Raw genomic sequence first — 16,138 nt, 5'->3', positions numbered from 1 at the left:
TTTGTAGGATAGCATTATCTTTTATGAAGATTTTTATTGTCAGCTGAACCAATAGGAAATCCTGTTTAATTGAAGGAAGGAAGGAAGGCAGGTGCATTACAAAAGTCAGGTAAACAACAGGAAACCAATATGTAGGAAAAGTATGTATGTTTGTCATAAAACATAGCTCGTAAACCATTTCTCCAGGACAAATATTGTGTAATGCTGGTACTTACAATGATTTATCATTTAACACAGATAAACAAAATACAACACCAATATTTAGTATTTTTACCCAAAAAAATTTCATTTGGCTAACTTGTGACTAATACCTTGGAACAAACATGTCCATTAATACAGGTACTGACAACGTTTTATTTGTGCCGATTCAACTTAGGATTCTGAGATAAGCTAGCAATTAATTTTCAACACTGTATCATCTGTTTGGTGAGGTCATGTTCAACTGTAACAAGTTTGAGTCAGCCATGGTGTCCTTGAGGGACGTCCTGACTTATAGCACAAGTTTTCCACCGACTTTCCTTCGCAAACGATTTCTGCACCAACAGCTCCAAATTATTTGGCAACGCGTCAAAAATGCGAGTCCAGCAGACTGTTACTTGTTTTAATAATGTTGATATTTTTCTCTGCTTGGCTTGTTCCTTCCCTGTAGTAACATCGCAGTAACTCTTAACATCTATCACTGCTTTCGTGCCAATATAACATCCCACCTCGGAAAATCCTAATATTTACAAACTCCTACTCCGACATCTGTCATGAAAAAGGCACAGACATTTATATATGAAGTTTCAGTGTGTGGTATTACTGAAAGAGACGTCCCGCAGCCAATGAGCTTACGTACTAAGCCACCTCATCAAGCCTAGAAAGGCACCCAAGCTCCAAGATTAGGGCCCCCGCCGTCATACAGACCCCGCACAGCGTACGAGTGGGGCTGGCGGGAGTTTCCAGGCCGCATATGCTGATGAAGAAGAGGGGGATCAGGATGTATCATTACGCCATTACCAGGGATTACCCGCCAACCAGGATGGAGCCAGGCAGAAGGGGGGCCCGTCTGTGCGGGACGGGATCACCACAAACGGGCGAGCCTTGTGGCTTCGCCGTAATTGGGTGGGTTTGGTCCACTTATTGCGGAGATGATGAGGGTCTTTTTTCTGTTAACGGCAACAGCCTCGCGATTTGGTTCTACAGCGTCTCAGGAGCTGTAGAGACAGTCGGAAGCACTGCGTCCAAGTACAATGTAATGAACACAGTCTGTCTATATAGTCTAACCCAAAAGCCATGAGAAGAAAATAGGCATTTTGTTAGATAAATGCACATGTATAACCATCTGTTGGTATGTTCCTTTACTCTTGATATCTAAAGAACAGCCTAATCATACAATGTAATGAACATGGTCCGTCTATTACCGCCTGAAAGCCATTAGTAAGAAAATTAGCCATTTTGCGTTAGATAAATACACACGTATAACCATCTGTTGGTATGTTTCTTTACTCTTGATATCTGAAGAACAGTTGAGCCACAGGGTCTGCAGTAATTAGGTGGACTTGGTTTCATTCCCAGAAGCAGGGATGAAGCTAACCTCCCTGTACCAGAAACAGTCTGACTTCTCCTTTGGACTGGCCACAGGCCAATTTGGAGAGGAAGTGACATGAACCATTTCAAAAGGAAAAGTACTGGTGGGTCCCATTACAAGGAGAACTGTTGTGACAGCACACATAAAAACACTTACAAAGAAATTCAAAGAAAAGAGATCAAGCCCAAACTATGAGATTCGGCAAACACTTTTTCTTCTATTAATCATTGAAATATAAAAGTTTCCTAAACAAATTAATGATAATTTGACTTCATGGTCATCTTTAGATACCAAAATAGACTTTTTTGCTTCAAGCAGAAAAAAATTCTGAGGCACTGGAAATGCATTTAAGTTCACGAGGATTTAATTTTGGAAAAATATAGTGTTCACAGTGGTTTTGAGTTTGCAGTGAAGCAGCCTCGCAAAAAAACGTGAACATAAATCCATCGTGAACATTTCTGCATTTACAGTACATAAGGACTGTAGGGTTTGCTAGGAATGTACTTTTAGTACATCTGGGCCACAGCTTTTGCCTCACCCTTCCATACCTTGATGCACTTGATGATGCTGGACAGAGAATTCCTGTCAATGTGATGATGTTAGACTTCTCACTGCCCCTTGAACCCCCAAGTCCGACCGGCCCTTCTCTAATCATGCCGCCAAGGCTTTCAAATCGTACCTCCAGGCATCGTTGCCATGGCAACAGAGTCCAAGGGAAGTATCTGTGACAAGCGAGGATAATCCCAACATTGTCATTATAGAGACAAATGGGCACTAACTATCTAACCTGAGTCAAAAGGACACCTTGATGTTGGAAAAATGTGGCCCGAGGAACCATACGGAGAAGGGGGGCCAAGGTCATGGCTGTCAGGGTCAGGGAGTGAAGCACCATGGGATGAGACTGTAAGAAAGCATGAAAGTGTAGGTTAAGAACTGTGGAGGGTAGGTAACCCTGCACTTTGGTGGAGCTTAATAGCAGCTGTCAGACAAAATAATCTAAGGCAGAAAGATATTCTCTAAAGATGAAGTGAAACTCTGACAGCTCAAACTTACAAAATGGCCACCCTGTACGAAAGTGACAACTTAGAAGACACCTTTCTGAGTTTCTTTCTCTAGAAGACCACTTTATAACGAATTCTTGTTCACAATGAAATGGACATAAGATATGATACATGTGGTCTGCAATCAGCCTATGCAGAATATAACTCTACTATGTTCTGTTGAATATTTGTTGCAATTACATGATGATGAAGAAATATGGAATCTTTGCTCACTTTTTGTTGGTAGCTTTTATGAGACATGGCAGCATTCAGTAGCTCACAGAAACAGCACAGTTACTGTCAGAAATTGTAAAGGGTTTGATTCCCAGCCTCTGCATCTTTTCTGCCATCCTATCATGCATTCAACTCCCTTTTACCTGCATGTTGTTTGCCTCTGTTGGGTCTACAAAGATACAGGTAGCTAGCACACATCCTGCTACACTCTAAAGATCACAGTACAACGCCATGGATGGAGTAATCGGGCGATGACAGAGACAACTTAGTTCCACTGCTGCGGGAGTGTGCCCTGTCTCAGAACTATGCAGAAAGACCACACTCACCTGACAGTGCAGATGGTTTACCTCAATACACCAGCCAGCCAAAACAGGGCTATGGTTCCCACATTGACAATGATATATAGATGGACATGGATCATGATTTGTACAGTCTCTGATAAATGCAACTAAGGCCACAGCAATTTATTTCCTTGGTTTTCAGGTGGTTCTCAGGTGTTTTAACATTAGCAAGTCTGGTCAAGATAAAGACAGAGGACAGATAGGAAAACTTGCAGTCCAACTAGGATGGAAATTTGCTTGTTTGGACAGAAAAAAATTCACCCCATCTGTGACAAAAATTATAATATAAAATATATAAAATTGATGAACATGTGTTTTTCCACAAGCTTAAAATACCAATATTACAATGAAAATTAACAACATGGGCTACAAAACAATGAGAGGGACAGAACAAAAGTGAAAACTGTATACAGCGCTGATCTATGACTAATTTGTGTATACCCAAGGTACACACTTTCCCCTCAAACTCTTGGATCTGTTTCGCTGTTGATTTTGTGGTGCAATAATATTTTCTTAAAACCTGAGGACCAACAAATCAACTTCTAGTGGCCTGATGGTGAAAATAAGAAGCAAAAAATAAATTTATCCTTCTACAAGAACTTCAGACAACTTCTTGTGAGAATTTTGGCTTTGGGACAATGCCTACTACATTAGCGTGTGATATTCTTAACCTCTGTAAAACCTCTGGAGCACTCAGCTAGCAGCAGTCGTGTGCTCTACCACATCAGCCCCCCACCCCTGAACCACAGAGGTGTAAGTCTCTTTTCCATGGCACTGTCAAGGTTCAACAGAGTCAGACAACACAACCCTCCCCCAAGTTAGCATCTCTCTTTTGCCATTCTATTAACCCTCATCTCAGCCCTCCTCTGTAGCCTTTTACAGGGGTGACACTTGTCATGGGCTGCGCTCTGGTGGCAATTAATGAGGGGTCGTCATCTCATTTTGGTCCCAGTCACCCTTAGAAGTATTATCATTGAATTGGGTAGATAGGGTAAATTGAGGCAAGATTGCTTTGATTTACACATTTCAACTTTGTGTCCCTCCCTCCCAAAGGGGCATGGCACTGGTGCAGGGAATGTGATGTAAAAACAGGAATCTGGCACTACCTGCCCCCTTACAGTGGCAGAGAAGTCTCATATGTTTCCCATTTCTCTGGACCTCCCCTCCCCAACCCTTACAATTTGGGTAATGAAATAAGGCAGGGCCCAGCAGGCCATTAAGGCAAAAGCTTGGGTTAAATAAGATGGAAATTCTATAATTATCTCCATTAACAGCAGAGGAAAACTCCACTTATTTGATTATTGCTGGGAAAATTCAATGATTGCCAAGGTTAGTGTTTTCCTGGGAGACCAAATAAACTCACAGTCTGGGCTGGTTACGAGCACCTCTCCAGAGCCTCTATTGACTTAACTCAGCAAATTTCCCAAAATTTGGATACAACAGTAGACAAGTGAAAGCGGATGGGCATCAAAATCACATTTCTCGTAATTTCATCCCCCAACGATGCCAAATAGTAATGAGAGCGCGGGTGAATTAGCGACCAACGGCATCAGGATCATTTACAAATTGGCTGAGAAGGGGGGATTTGGGATAATCCGGCCAGGGCCAGTCATACTGCAACCCTGAGGGGCAATAAAGTCACCAAAACAGTTTACCATTTCCTATATGGGCGAGTATGTGATGTCTGCATCATGCATTACTCATAGGGTTCAAATCGAGTTAGTCTGTATGAATCGCTTTTTATCATCTCAAACTTCCGCTTTTTTGTAATTTTATGACTAAGAAAGCTGTAAATTCTCTTTCACGACCTTGACTTGTGGAGAAAGGGATTGTGTAGAACTCCAGAGGTCAAAGGTTAGGGAACAGCACCCTGGGAATGTTGTTGGGACACACTTAAAACCTTAGGAAGTGTCAAAAGCCTTGTAGGATCAGATTATACCTGCAGGAGTAACTGAGAACAACTTTCTTGTTGCTTTAAGACTTAGCGGGCTCCGCGCCGGAAATCAGACGGAAAGCCCGACAAGTTTACGGTAGGATCCGGGAGTTTTGCCGGGGAATCAGAGGGAGAAGTCGGAGGAATTTGACCATGTGGTGGTGATTACAGTCTGCGCTGTTGTTGCCAGTATCACTGTTGAACTTTTGGGCGAGTAGCAGCATGAGGTATGACACCCCACTGGTAGTCACCTCAGGAGCAGGGTGAAGTCAGAATGCGAACAATTTTAGTCCTGTTTACCATCAATTCAGTAGATTGTTCCATACTTTTCGATTCGGAATTTTCATCCTCAACACTCGTCACAGCCCACGGCTCTATGAACAAATTTAAGCGCTCCGTTCAAAACGTACACCAAAGAAACATACTTTTATAAGGTTCTCGCCCTGGTTGATGCTAATCATACCTGACAGCGGACAGAGGGGGGTAGGGGATTGGCAACTCCCACAGTTAAGACATGCATGAAATTTGGGTCTTTACCCAGGCTTTAACTTATAGCAGACTGTCTGAAGTCGTGAACTTGACAGAAACAATGTTCTGCCTCTCACCACAACCAATGATACATGTCCTCCTTTTTTTTTTGGTACTTTTAAAACTGCTTAGAACAATTCATTACTGGGAAGGAAAGACAACGAATTTTGCTTAAAATGTTAGGAAATAAGCTTGGCATTTTGAAATAGGCATTTTTCCCGATTGTAGACATAAATTGTTTTTGAACAACATTTACCTGGATGTATAACTGTCATAAATTTTAATAGTAAGCCGTTTATTCTGCTACTTAGAGACAAAGGAGGTTGAGGATGGACGAAGAATATTGCTTGAAAGTTAGGAAATGAGCTTAGCATCTTGTCCCGTCATAGAGATAATTCGTCTCTAAATACTTTCTACAATGTACTTGGATGTCTGCTCTTCCTGAACTCTAATAGCAAGCTATGATTTCTGCTACTGTACATACTTTGTGCTTTCTCTCAGGAATATTTCCCTCCCATGTTGGGCATGCAGCTTCCCTAACTCCACTGCGCTGCACAAAATGTAGCTGTGTTGCTACGAAAATGACCTCACAGGACAATCACGCTGCCTTGCCTCCATTTCTCCGACATCCTTCTCCAGGATTAGGTGCAGGATTGGATGCTGGAGTAACAAAGATAACAAGCTGATAATACTAATCTTCCCCTGCTTTTAAGGAGAGTGAGTTCCAGTCTCCTCCGAAACAAAGTGCATACTTTGGATTAAGAACGTATCACTCTCTCCCTACATTAGCCAGGAAATGCGGCTGAAATTAGTTGCAATTTGGGTCAATTGTTAGCCCTCCCCTAGGAAGAATTTGTTCTCCTCCTGAAGAGTTTGTTAAGACCTTGCTAAGCTGTCAGTACCTGGGCGACCTTTGATGGCATCAGTGATAAATTGCTACTCTAAGGTGGGAACATTGCCCCCGACCAATTACATGCATTCTTTACATTTCCATGACTCTTGGTACCCCCTGAGAAGTTATTTCTTAAAGCCTGTTGTTTACTTTCTCATTAGAACGGAGTTGAAGACTGAAATCCTTCCAAAAGGACAGTAACTGTGTTGGTTGCAACATCCACTGTTGGAAAATCCAGATAAACAATGCATGTACCGGAGCTGGTGCTAGTATTGTAAGTGATGTGGTCACCTAGCCTTTAAAAATGACTAATTATCAGACTTTCCTGTACTTTGTAACATTTTAACACAGTTCAACTTGAATTGGAGAAAAGTCAAGTCAATCAAAGCACATCACGTTTAGTTCAAATTGAATCAACTCCAAAAGATGCTCAATTTTTACAATCTGCTTTTCGAGAAAAAAAAGTCATGACTAGCATTGAAGTTCTTATACCAGTTATTGTGAAATCAACACTACCAAACAAATATAATACACATAACTCCTAACATGTATTAATAGAGACTGGTCTGTTTTGCACACTTTGTGATCAAGTTACTTAGGAGGTATGAAAAGCCTTTATACGAACTTAAAAACTTGAAAACTGTCAAAAGAAAACTTAGTGTACTGATATGTGTCATCAGTGGAAAAAACATAATTCATCTTATGAAAATTTATCAATATATAAAGTAATTTCAGATGAAGCATTTCTGTCCTTCAGTATTGACCTTGAAAGCACCAATCTTGTCCTTCAATGTCATAGTACTGATTTATTTCACTGAAATGAAAATGATTGAAAAACTCAATTTGTTTGTAGATCAAAGCGAAAGGTCCTGACACCTTGTGCCTTAGTTACAAGTGGTCATTTCATTAATCTCAATTTCCCGACGAAATTGGGAGTCACTCACATCAAAATTTGCTCCCGGACACGAGTTTTTCTCCCGTTGTCCGGTAAAAAATGGCAGATTTCATTACCCTTTATCGGGGAAAGTGTGCGCCGGCTCCCTAAAGTGTCATATTCTGTCACGACCTTAGATGACATCCACGATAATTCCCTCTCAGATCATCATTAATGTGTGAACATCCACGCAATTAAATAGACACATATCTATCACATCAGACATACATGGGACTAGACACGATTCTTCATATCCATTTGTACAGGCTTTATTGTCAGATCGGCCCTGATAAAAACTGACATCTGTCAGAACTTGAGTGGCATACAAAGTACTGCATTCCCATCATATTTTCTGTTCATATACATGTACATATAAAAAAAAAAGAAGAATGAATTTATGAAAATACAAGATTTCACCTTAAATATTAAATGCTAATATTGCTATTGGTGCAAAATAATTTGACAGATTTAGTTTTTTTAGTTTTTTTAATTTAGAAATTTTGAGACAAAGTACGAGGTATTATGTGCATTCTTATATCAGTGCTTGTTTTCTGTGCATATACATGTACAGATTTAAAAAACAAGAAGTATATGTGTATTAAAATACATGTACAAGATTCCTACCTTGTAAACGGCAACAGCTAATATCTCTATCACTACAAATACTTTGATGATTTTAAACAAATAATTTGATGAAATTTAGAGTATTTCATCATTTCTACTTGCTTTCTGTGCATATACCAAAGCTTATAAAAATACAAGACTTTTTTCCTTAAAAACATCCACAGCAAATATCTTCATTGGTACAAACTTAATATTCAGAATACTGCATTTTCATCATTTGTACTTGAGAGACTTGAGACTTTGTACTTGATTTCTGTGCACATATATACATAAAAAATCAAGAAATATTAGTTTATAAGAATACAAGATTTCTTACTTCAAAGTCATCAACTGCAAATATCGTTATCAGTACAAAATGATTTGATAAATTCGAAAGCTTACACCGTTGTGTACAGTGCTGTAAATTTGGCAATCTTACAGGCAATACATGATAAAATTTACCATAGTGGTAGAATGAGTTAGTAAACATCACTCTGAAGTTGTGGTCCTTTTTTGCAGTGTAAGCTTCTTTCCTTACATTTTATGGTTCAGAATCAATAGCAAGTTTATGTACAAAATAGTGCTGCCAGATTAAATGTAATAACCTATGGCGCCAATGGCACAGATAACATCTTCACACCACTGGCCATGCCCTAAAAAAGCCTGCGTCAGTGAGAGCACGGATCGTGCCGCGCTCATTATATACTTTCCGATCTATCTTATCGTGACAACGAACGCAACGTAACACTCCAGATTTGCAACATCGCCATCGTTACAATTCTATCTGTAACTTTATTGCAAATGGTAGAAAAGTTAACTTGATTTTTGTGTGGCACTGTATAGTTGAGAATTCATTACTACGGAGGTGGCCTATGTATTACATCATGTGTTTTATGTAGTCAACATGAAGAACATTGACAAAACTCTTTTATGATGCAAGATCTATCTTTGATTGCAACATGCTCACTTTGGAATTCTCAATAGTAAAAAAATGTTGTCCCAAAGTGTGACAATTACTTTAAAATCGGAGTTGATATGAATTGTGAAATAAACATTGAAATGTCACCCAGAAGTCTTTTTCTTATGTCACATGGTAATAGATATATACAGAAAATTTCATCAACATCAACATCTTCATTGTCAAGAAAAGATGGAATTGACAACTCTACAATAATTTTTTTCTTTGATTCAAAATCTAACGTTACAACCCAAAGTGACTTTGCTGTTTTTGATCCAAGGCAGAAATCTTAAATTTACAGCCTCCCAAGTTGTAACACACAGTTTATTATCAAAACTTTCAGAAATTTCAAATCAAGATTAGTTAAAGATGATTCATGAATAAATTTTCCTCTGGTCACTGTAGGCAGATGTTGTAAGATGCGAGGCACCCCCGTCAGAACCTGGCGGTATCGCGAGCTCTCCTACGATATGGGCACACCGCCAATAATCCGTACCTTTGCCTGGCAACCCGCCTTGCGACTGCTCACCGACACAACCTAGTGATGAAGGACATCATTTGTAAACACACAAACACATTCGAATACAACACCACACATAGAATCAACAACACATCCAGATACAACACAACACATGCAATCGACAACACAGGAAGCAAGGTGTTCAAACTGATGGAGGCAGATGGCATGTTTCAGCTACAGAAGGGAGAATGAGAAGAAGTTAGACATGCCACAGAAAATTAGCAAACAAGAATAGAACACAGCATCCCTCTCTGGATGCAAAGTTTTCATCTACAGCTGTCTAGTAGAATTTCATGAATGGAGGCTAGGAAGGCACTTGGGTCTCAGAAAGTGAGAGGAAATGAGATGGCTAATATTAAACAGTATGGTCTATATGGCTGATATCCTTTGTACTGGATGCACAGCAGTCAAAGTCAAAGTCATGTCCTCTTGTATGTAGCCTGGTAACCATTTTCCACTTATGGGCTTGTTTTCCCAGGCCCAGTCATGGTAAGTACAGTTATGTTTCTGGCATCCTGTCTTTTTAGCTGGTCTTTGAGTTATCGTCGCCTACCACATAAAATTCCCTTGCGTAAGCTAATGAACTGGGCAGACGAGCGACATGTATACTCCTCAAACAGATAGAAGGAAGGTCAGGATGGCATGGTTACCAGGCTATTTTTTATGTTGAGACTGTAGAAGTGACCATCTTTTATAATGAGAGACTTTTGTTGCAAGTTCTTGCCCGAAGGCTAATTGTATCATGGAACATACAGTATATGGAAAATAAACGACTTTAGTATAGATAACAATGGTGACAAGTGGGAACCAGCGATGACGCTAATGTGGTCACTGCTGAGAGGCACAATCCAAGCTATTTGGGTCTGACTTCCTTCTTGGAAGCAATGGAAGATGAAGTGTCCCACTTCTTCTGTAATGAGTGGGTTTGGTGAAGTTAACAGGGTTTTCTTTCACCAGTACACAGTTGAAATTTTTTGGGCGGTTTTGCAGGCCTCTTCAAATAGCTATTTTCTTCCTGGTCATTAGAGGGCCAGTTAGAAATAAAATGTATTTTGTCTTCCACCTGCTTTGAAATACAATAATTAAAAGTTCTAAATCTTAATAAAAGGCCTTATAAAAGTCACCATGTTTCGATGACTTCCAAGATTCAAGAAGCTATCACAGTGCCATTTGAATCACAAATAGATACTTCTAATGCTATATGTGTTTTTAAATGGCCTTCCTTGGGGATTTTCCTTTTCTTGTCTTCTCAATAGAAAAACTAAAGAAGAAAAGTTGAGTGTCCAACTGTTAGGAGATATTATCAGAAACATTGCACAGGAAGTAAGTACCCACTGGGATGTACCACACAGTAGTATCCCATATCTTAAGCCTACAGAACACACTAGCAAACCTCTGGGGGACACACAAATCTCACAGGGGGAAAGTCCCACAGAAAACCTAGTGACCTGCGAGTAATTAAAATCCTCTAATACCCCCATTGATACCTCATGATGCCCCCATTTGCCATGTGAAAGGCTCGTGAATCACCAAACCTCTGGCCAAAACACATCTTTTCCATGGGAGGGATTACAGTGGATTGACACCCAAATCCAACAGGTGCCACCAAGTCGTCCCTTTTCTGAGGAAATTAGGCTAATGAGAAGTATTTAGTTGCCATGGTAAACCGGGTAAACAATTACTTATCGTTGTCATAGCAACAGCAGTCGCTCATCTCATCACAGCAAAAAACAAAGTGTATTCCTAAAAGTCTCATCGCTTCTAAGTTTACTAAGAAAAAGTCATGTATATCTTTCTAAAATTCATGCAGACATCATTTGGCGCAGGTGACAGTCACACCAGAAAATATGATACGAAAATCTCTTCATTTAAATCGATGTTGATATGCAGAGTGATAACGTATATATGTCTTCTTAAGATTGATGTAGGATGGCTTGGTATTACCATGATGTACATCTACGATACATGCCGTATCGCCTACTGATAACTTTTCCTCAAGCTGATGTTAGATAAGGTCCTGGAGTTAACTTTTCAAGTGGTCTCACTGATAACAACAATAATCTAGCGAGTGTTACCCACTATCATTGTTTTTGGTACAGAAAAAGACATAAAAGAAAGAAAAATATATATTTCAGGGCTGTTTCCAACTTTGCATTATTTTCTAACCCACTAATTGTTTGGGATGCCATGTTGTTGAAATTTGATAAATAGATTTTCATCAATTTCATCTCATGACTTTTTTTGGACAGAGTACTTGGTGAAATTTTCTTTCCCATCCATATAAGTAAATTTCCATCCTGGGATGCAGGAATGGCTCCTGCATTATATTTTATAGTTGTGAACTCAAATCATCTGCAGGACCTGTATGTGCATCATTCAACATGAACTTTTGATTCATGTGTTGTGTTATCAGTATCAGTAATGTGCAATGTTTTGTGTAAATTTGTTTCCTACTATCTTTATGGAAAGATAAGATCATTTTTCATTTCATACCTTGACACTGAAACTCCCACAACATCCTAGGACATAAAAACTACAGTCTATCAATTACATGTTGGTGGGGATAATTTCTCATGGCATATATAAAACCCTTTGTGCATGTGAGTCAAACTTTTTTGGACTGACAGAACATTTACAGACTTATAAATTATCTTCATTCTCCTCTTTTGTCTCTGTCCCTCTTTTTGGAATTCACAGTACAGAACGAAAGAAATGGATAAAAGGTAAAGTTAGGATGGCATTCATTTAGAAGCTTTCCTTTCCAGCCTAACTCTACTAACGTTACCCTGGCTACTAAATTTAACATGAATCACAGGCAAGATCAGTGGAGACATTTTGTCCAAGCCAAAATCTTTGTTGTTTTACCACAGCAGGAATTCTACTGTAGATGTCTCCCCAGCTACTTCCATGATACAGTACGATAAAATACTTATCCCCACTGCTTTCCCTCTGACTGACACCTTGATCTAATTCTACTTGGTTAGAAGTATTTGTTTTGACAATCAGGGAACTCTTCTATCCTGCCTGGTTGCCAAGGGTCACTGAGGACGCCTTGGTGACTCCCCTGGCGTCATTACAGGGGCAGACAGTCGCAATTTAGGGATGCCAGCGGGATGCTATCTGTGCCATCACAGGGTCATGGGCTGGGGACTGGCGCTTTCTGCCGCTACACTCTGACAAGTGTCACTGGCACCTGCTCAACACAGAGAGCGTAGTCATTACACCACAAGGTCATTAAACGAATTACGCGGCGTGGTTAACAAGTTCGAACGCTCGTTTTAGAATCTTACGGAATTTAAGAGTCGTTCTAAGGGACATATAAGGGGCCGTACGTCCGATCTTTCAGTACAAGAGTTTCATTGCAAGTGATGAGACATATCCTGCAAAATTGGAACCACTGTTCAAATCCATCTATCGTAAAGGCGAGAATGCTTTCTACACCGCCGCCCTCATTTCTACGGTGCCGCCCTCACTATTTTAGGAAAGTTGAGCTTGGCAGACAGTGCCTACTGTTTTTAGACAAATCCATTTTATCTCTGTCATTGTCACTCAACGTGGCGACAGTTCAGGATGCGATCGAACAAGGGACAGGGACCCGACGGGTCACGAACTTCAGGAAGCAAAAGAAAACGGGTTAAGTGGTCTGTGATGACACCATGCTACATGGACCAATGTTGTGACAATATGTGGCACTCCGAGATATCTGGTCGGGATGCCAGCGTTTTCTGTCAACAGGAAAGGGTGAGGTGAGGTCGGCACATCTCGTCCACAAGGAAGTCGGATCCTGAGACAGACCCCCTGCAGGGAAAGAATCTCGGTGACCTCCCCAAGGTCATCTAGTTTAAATCATCTGATTGTCAGAGTTTTCAGTTTCAAACTGTTGCAGGTGAAAAAGTAGGACTGTCTCCAGCTGTAATTTTTTTTGTCCCACTTATTGTTTAAGAGCCTATGTGGTCAATTTTTGATCATACTAAGAATATATATTTTCATTGATTTCATGTGATGAAGTTCAATTTTTTGACAGACAGGGTTTTTGCATCTCAAGAAGCAAATTTTCATTGAGAGAGGGATGGGACCTGGAGGCAACCTTGATGCAACTAGAAGGTAATGCTTCTGATGGGGGTGTGGCTGTTAAATATGTATTTGGGATGTAAAGCACTAAGGGGCCGAGTTATATATTAAACTTAACAACTTTGACATTCTGTCAGACGATACAAAGTTGAATATAACAATGCAAACACTTTCTACAAAACCTTGGCAGACTCTCATGTAGAGTATAGTCATAAAACAATTCCTGCATGATATTTTTGAAGGATTAACGTTAAAATATTGGTGCAGGTTCTTTTAATTGGTCAAAAAACAAGAAAGACTCTTGCTCAAAAACAGTAGGTTTTTGAGAGAAATTTGTGGTTACATATAGCAGTTGCAGAAATCATGAGCAAACTTCATATACCATATTAAATTGAGCTGGACACATTGCAAATCGTTGCATATATCAAAAACATTTAAAAGATGCAAGATAAGAAGTTGTTCAAGACATGACGTGCAAGGTACAAGGTACAGGGATGACCTGGATGATCTTTGGTGTCACCCAGAAGGGAATACCTGAAATACTCATCTCCAAATCCCAAGTTAATAGACACAACATCTTGACTACACCTGTTCTTTGCAACAGGAAAACTTTCCCATTTGGTGTAGAACAGGTGCGCTCATAGCTTCCTACTGAAGAAACAAACTTCGGTTTTGTGCTCATTTCCATCCGTATCTCTTTCTTAGGACCTCCTGACAAGCTTTTCTGCTTCATAAGGATGATGACAGCATCAACCGCCGGGGAAGGGATCAGGACTTCTGACCTGAGAGGTCCGAAACCTCGTCCAGAGTGCACAGCAGATGCCCCGCACCAGTAATTGATCGCAGATTTCTGGAGCCAGGAAGATGGCCATATCTGGCATTCTGGCTGTGGGGTAGACTGCCTGAATTACGTCCAACAAAAACGTGCCGACAAATATATCTCTCCGAGATAGCCCAGATTGCGCTGTCTCAAAATATGATAATCTTGTCTACCTCCACGCCAATCGATAGATTGTCACCGGAGATCGGCGTATTTTCGACACGGCGGGAGAATGAGGCATGAAATGTGCCCGCTGAGGTTCTGCCTTCGCTGTCTCTTCTCCAGTGAATACGACTGGGTCCCATGATAAAGCAAGATGTCTTTACAAAGCCACGGGTATGGAATCCTTTGTTCATTACAGAAATCTCCGATACCGATCAGAAATAGACGGATATTTGCAACGAGGGACCTGTAGCAAGACCCGAGACCTGACCCCCCCTGCAGATGATGCCCTTGCGGGGCAAAACACACAAGCCATTAAACCCAAGCTAAAGCCCTCTCACTCTCCCAAATCCAAATCCCCGCTGATATCGCCTGACCTTTCTCCCACTGCTGATGCTGGGACATACACTGGCGAACTATGAATTTTTAATCTGACTTTTGATTGCTTTCCGAGAGATAAGGTGGCACCAAATGGCTTTTGGATGTCACAGTGTTGCACTGATACTTTGATCTGGCCTTCTCCGACAGAGCAGTAATCATTAGGTGGTGCGCGCAAAGAGAGGGATGCTTTGCGTATGCACGGCACCGCGGTGGAGAGCGTTCGATACAGCAGCCGGCGCTATTGTCAAGAGGCGCTGCGCAACTATCTCGCGGACAACCCATGATCCCCCAGTCTGCAAGGTGCATAAACAAATCCCGCTCACAACTACAGCTAACATACAGCATCCTACGATCTCACACCAACATTTTACAGTTACGAAACTCGAGCCTGTAGGACTGATGCACCTAAAAACCTCACAAATTTGCACGTTTTAGAATTCACGTCAACTCGTGATTCCTCACTCTGCAAGGTGCATTAGCACACCTTGTTCAGCTACTTTAAACAGAGAGCATCCCCAATCTCACACTAACACTTATTTACTGTTACAAAACTGAAGCCTTTAGGACTGCTGCGTCTTTAAAAAATCTCACAAATTTGCGCCTTTTAGAATTCCCTCCGAAAACCGTCAACAGGAAATCAGACTTTCCACTTTGCTAACCTCAGACGCTAGCTCATGAAACATTCATTGCCAAGCCCGGCCTTGCGGACTTCCGAAACAAGTTTTTCCTGTCCGAGAAACTAACAGGCTTAATGTCTTTTTACTTACAAGTGGTCGTCCTCCATATTATCCAATTTTGAACCTAACTCCATTAATGCCTGTCCTCTTGGCATTGCAAATGGCTATCAGGGAGGCACAGTCAGGTGCAGTTGATGAAAAATTATCACTTTATCAAAGGGGCAGTTACAGAGCTAAGTGCCTTTTAGATTAGAGAAATCGTTCATCTTGTAGCACTTACCACACGCACATGGACAGTGTTTGCAATCTGTTTGCTGTTTTTACAAAGAGATAATGCATTTATGGCCAAATTGGTCTAACCATTTATTGGGGATACATTTACCTTTATGAAGGTAACATATGTCCTCTATCTCATCAAAAGTTACAATGTACCGTAGACAGATGTTTTGTTAAATATACATTTGTTAAAGAATC

At 40.6% G+C, this 16,138-nt stretch overlaps 1 protein-coding gene across 1 annotated transcript in view; it reads right to left on the bottom strand.

Annotated features, from left to right (window-relative positions):
• Positions 1-7,719: 7,719 nt before the first annotated feature.
• The window catches only part of LOC118416143 (synaptotagmin-9-like), a 69,600-nt gene continuing 61,181 nt past the window's right edge, over positions 7,720-16,138 (bottom strand). The window contains exon 9 of the mRNA XM_035821220.1: positions 7,720-9,571. Coding sequence (XP_035677113.1) covers positions 9,497-9,571 — 75 coding nt within the window. The 3' untranslated portion in view covers positions 7,720-9,496. The remainder of the gene's footprint in view (positions 9,572-16,138) is intronic.

This window comes from Branchiostoma floridae, chromosome 5 (genome assembly GCF_000003815.2).
Source record: "Branchiostoma floridae strain S238N-H82 chromosome 5, Bfl_VNyyK, whole genome shotgun sequence".
NCBI classification, from domain to species: Eukaryota; Metazoa; Chordata; class Leptocardii; order Amphioxiformes; family Branchiostomatidae; genus Branchiostoma; species Branchiostoma floridae.
The sequence above is the reverse complement of the archived record's forward strand: the minus strand, read 5'-3'. Positions and strand labels throughout refer to the sequence as shown.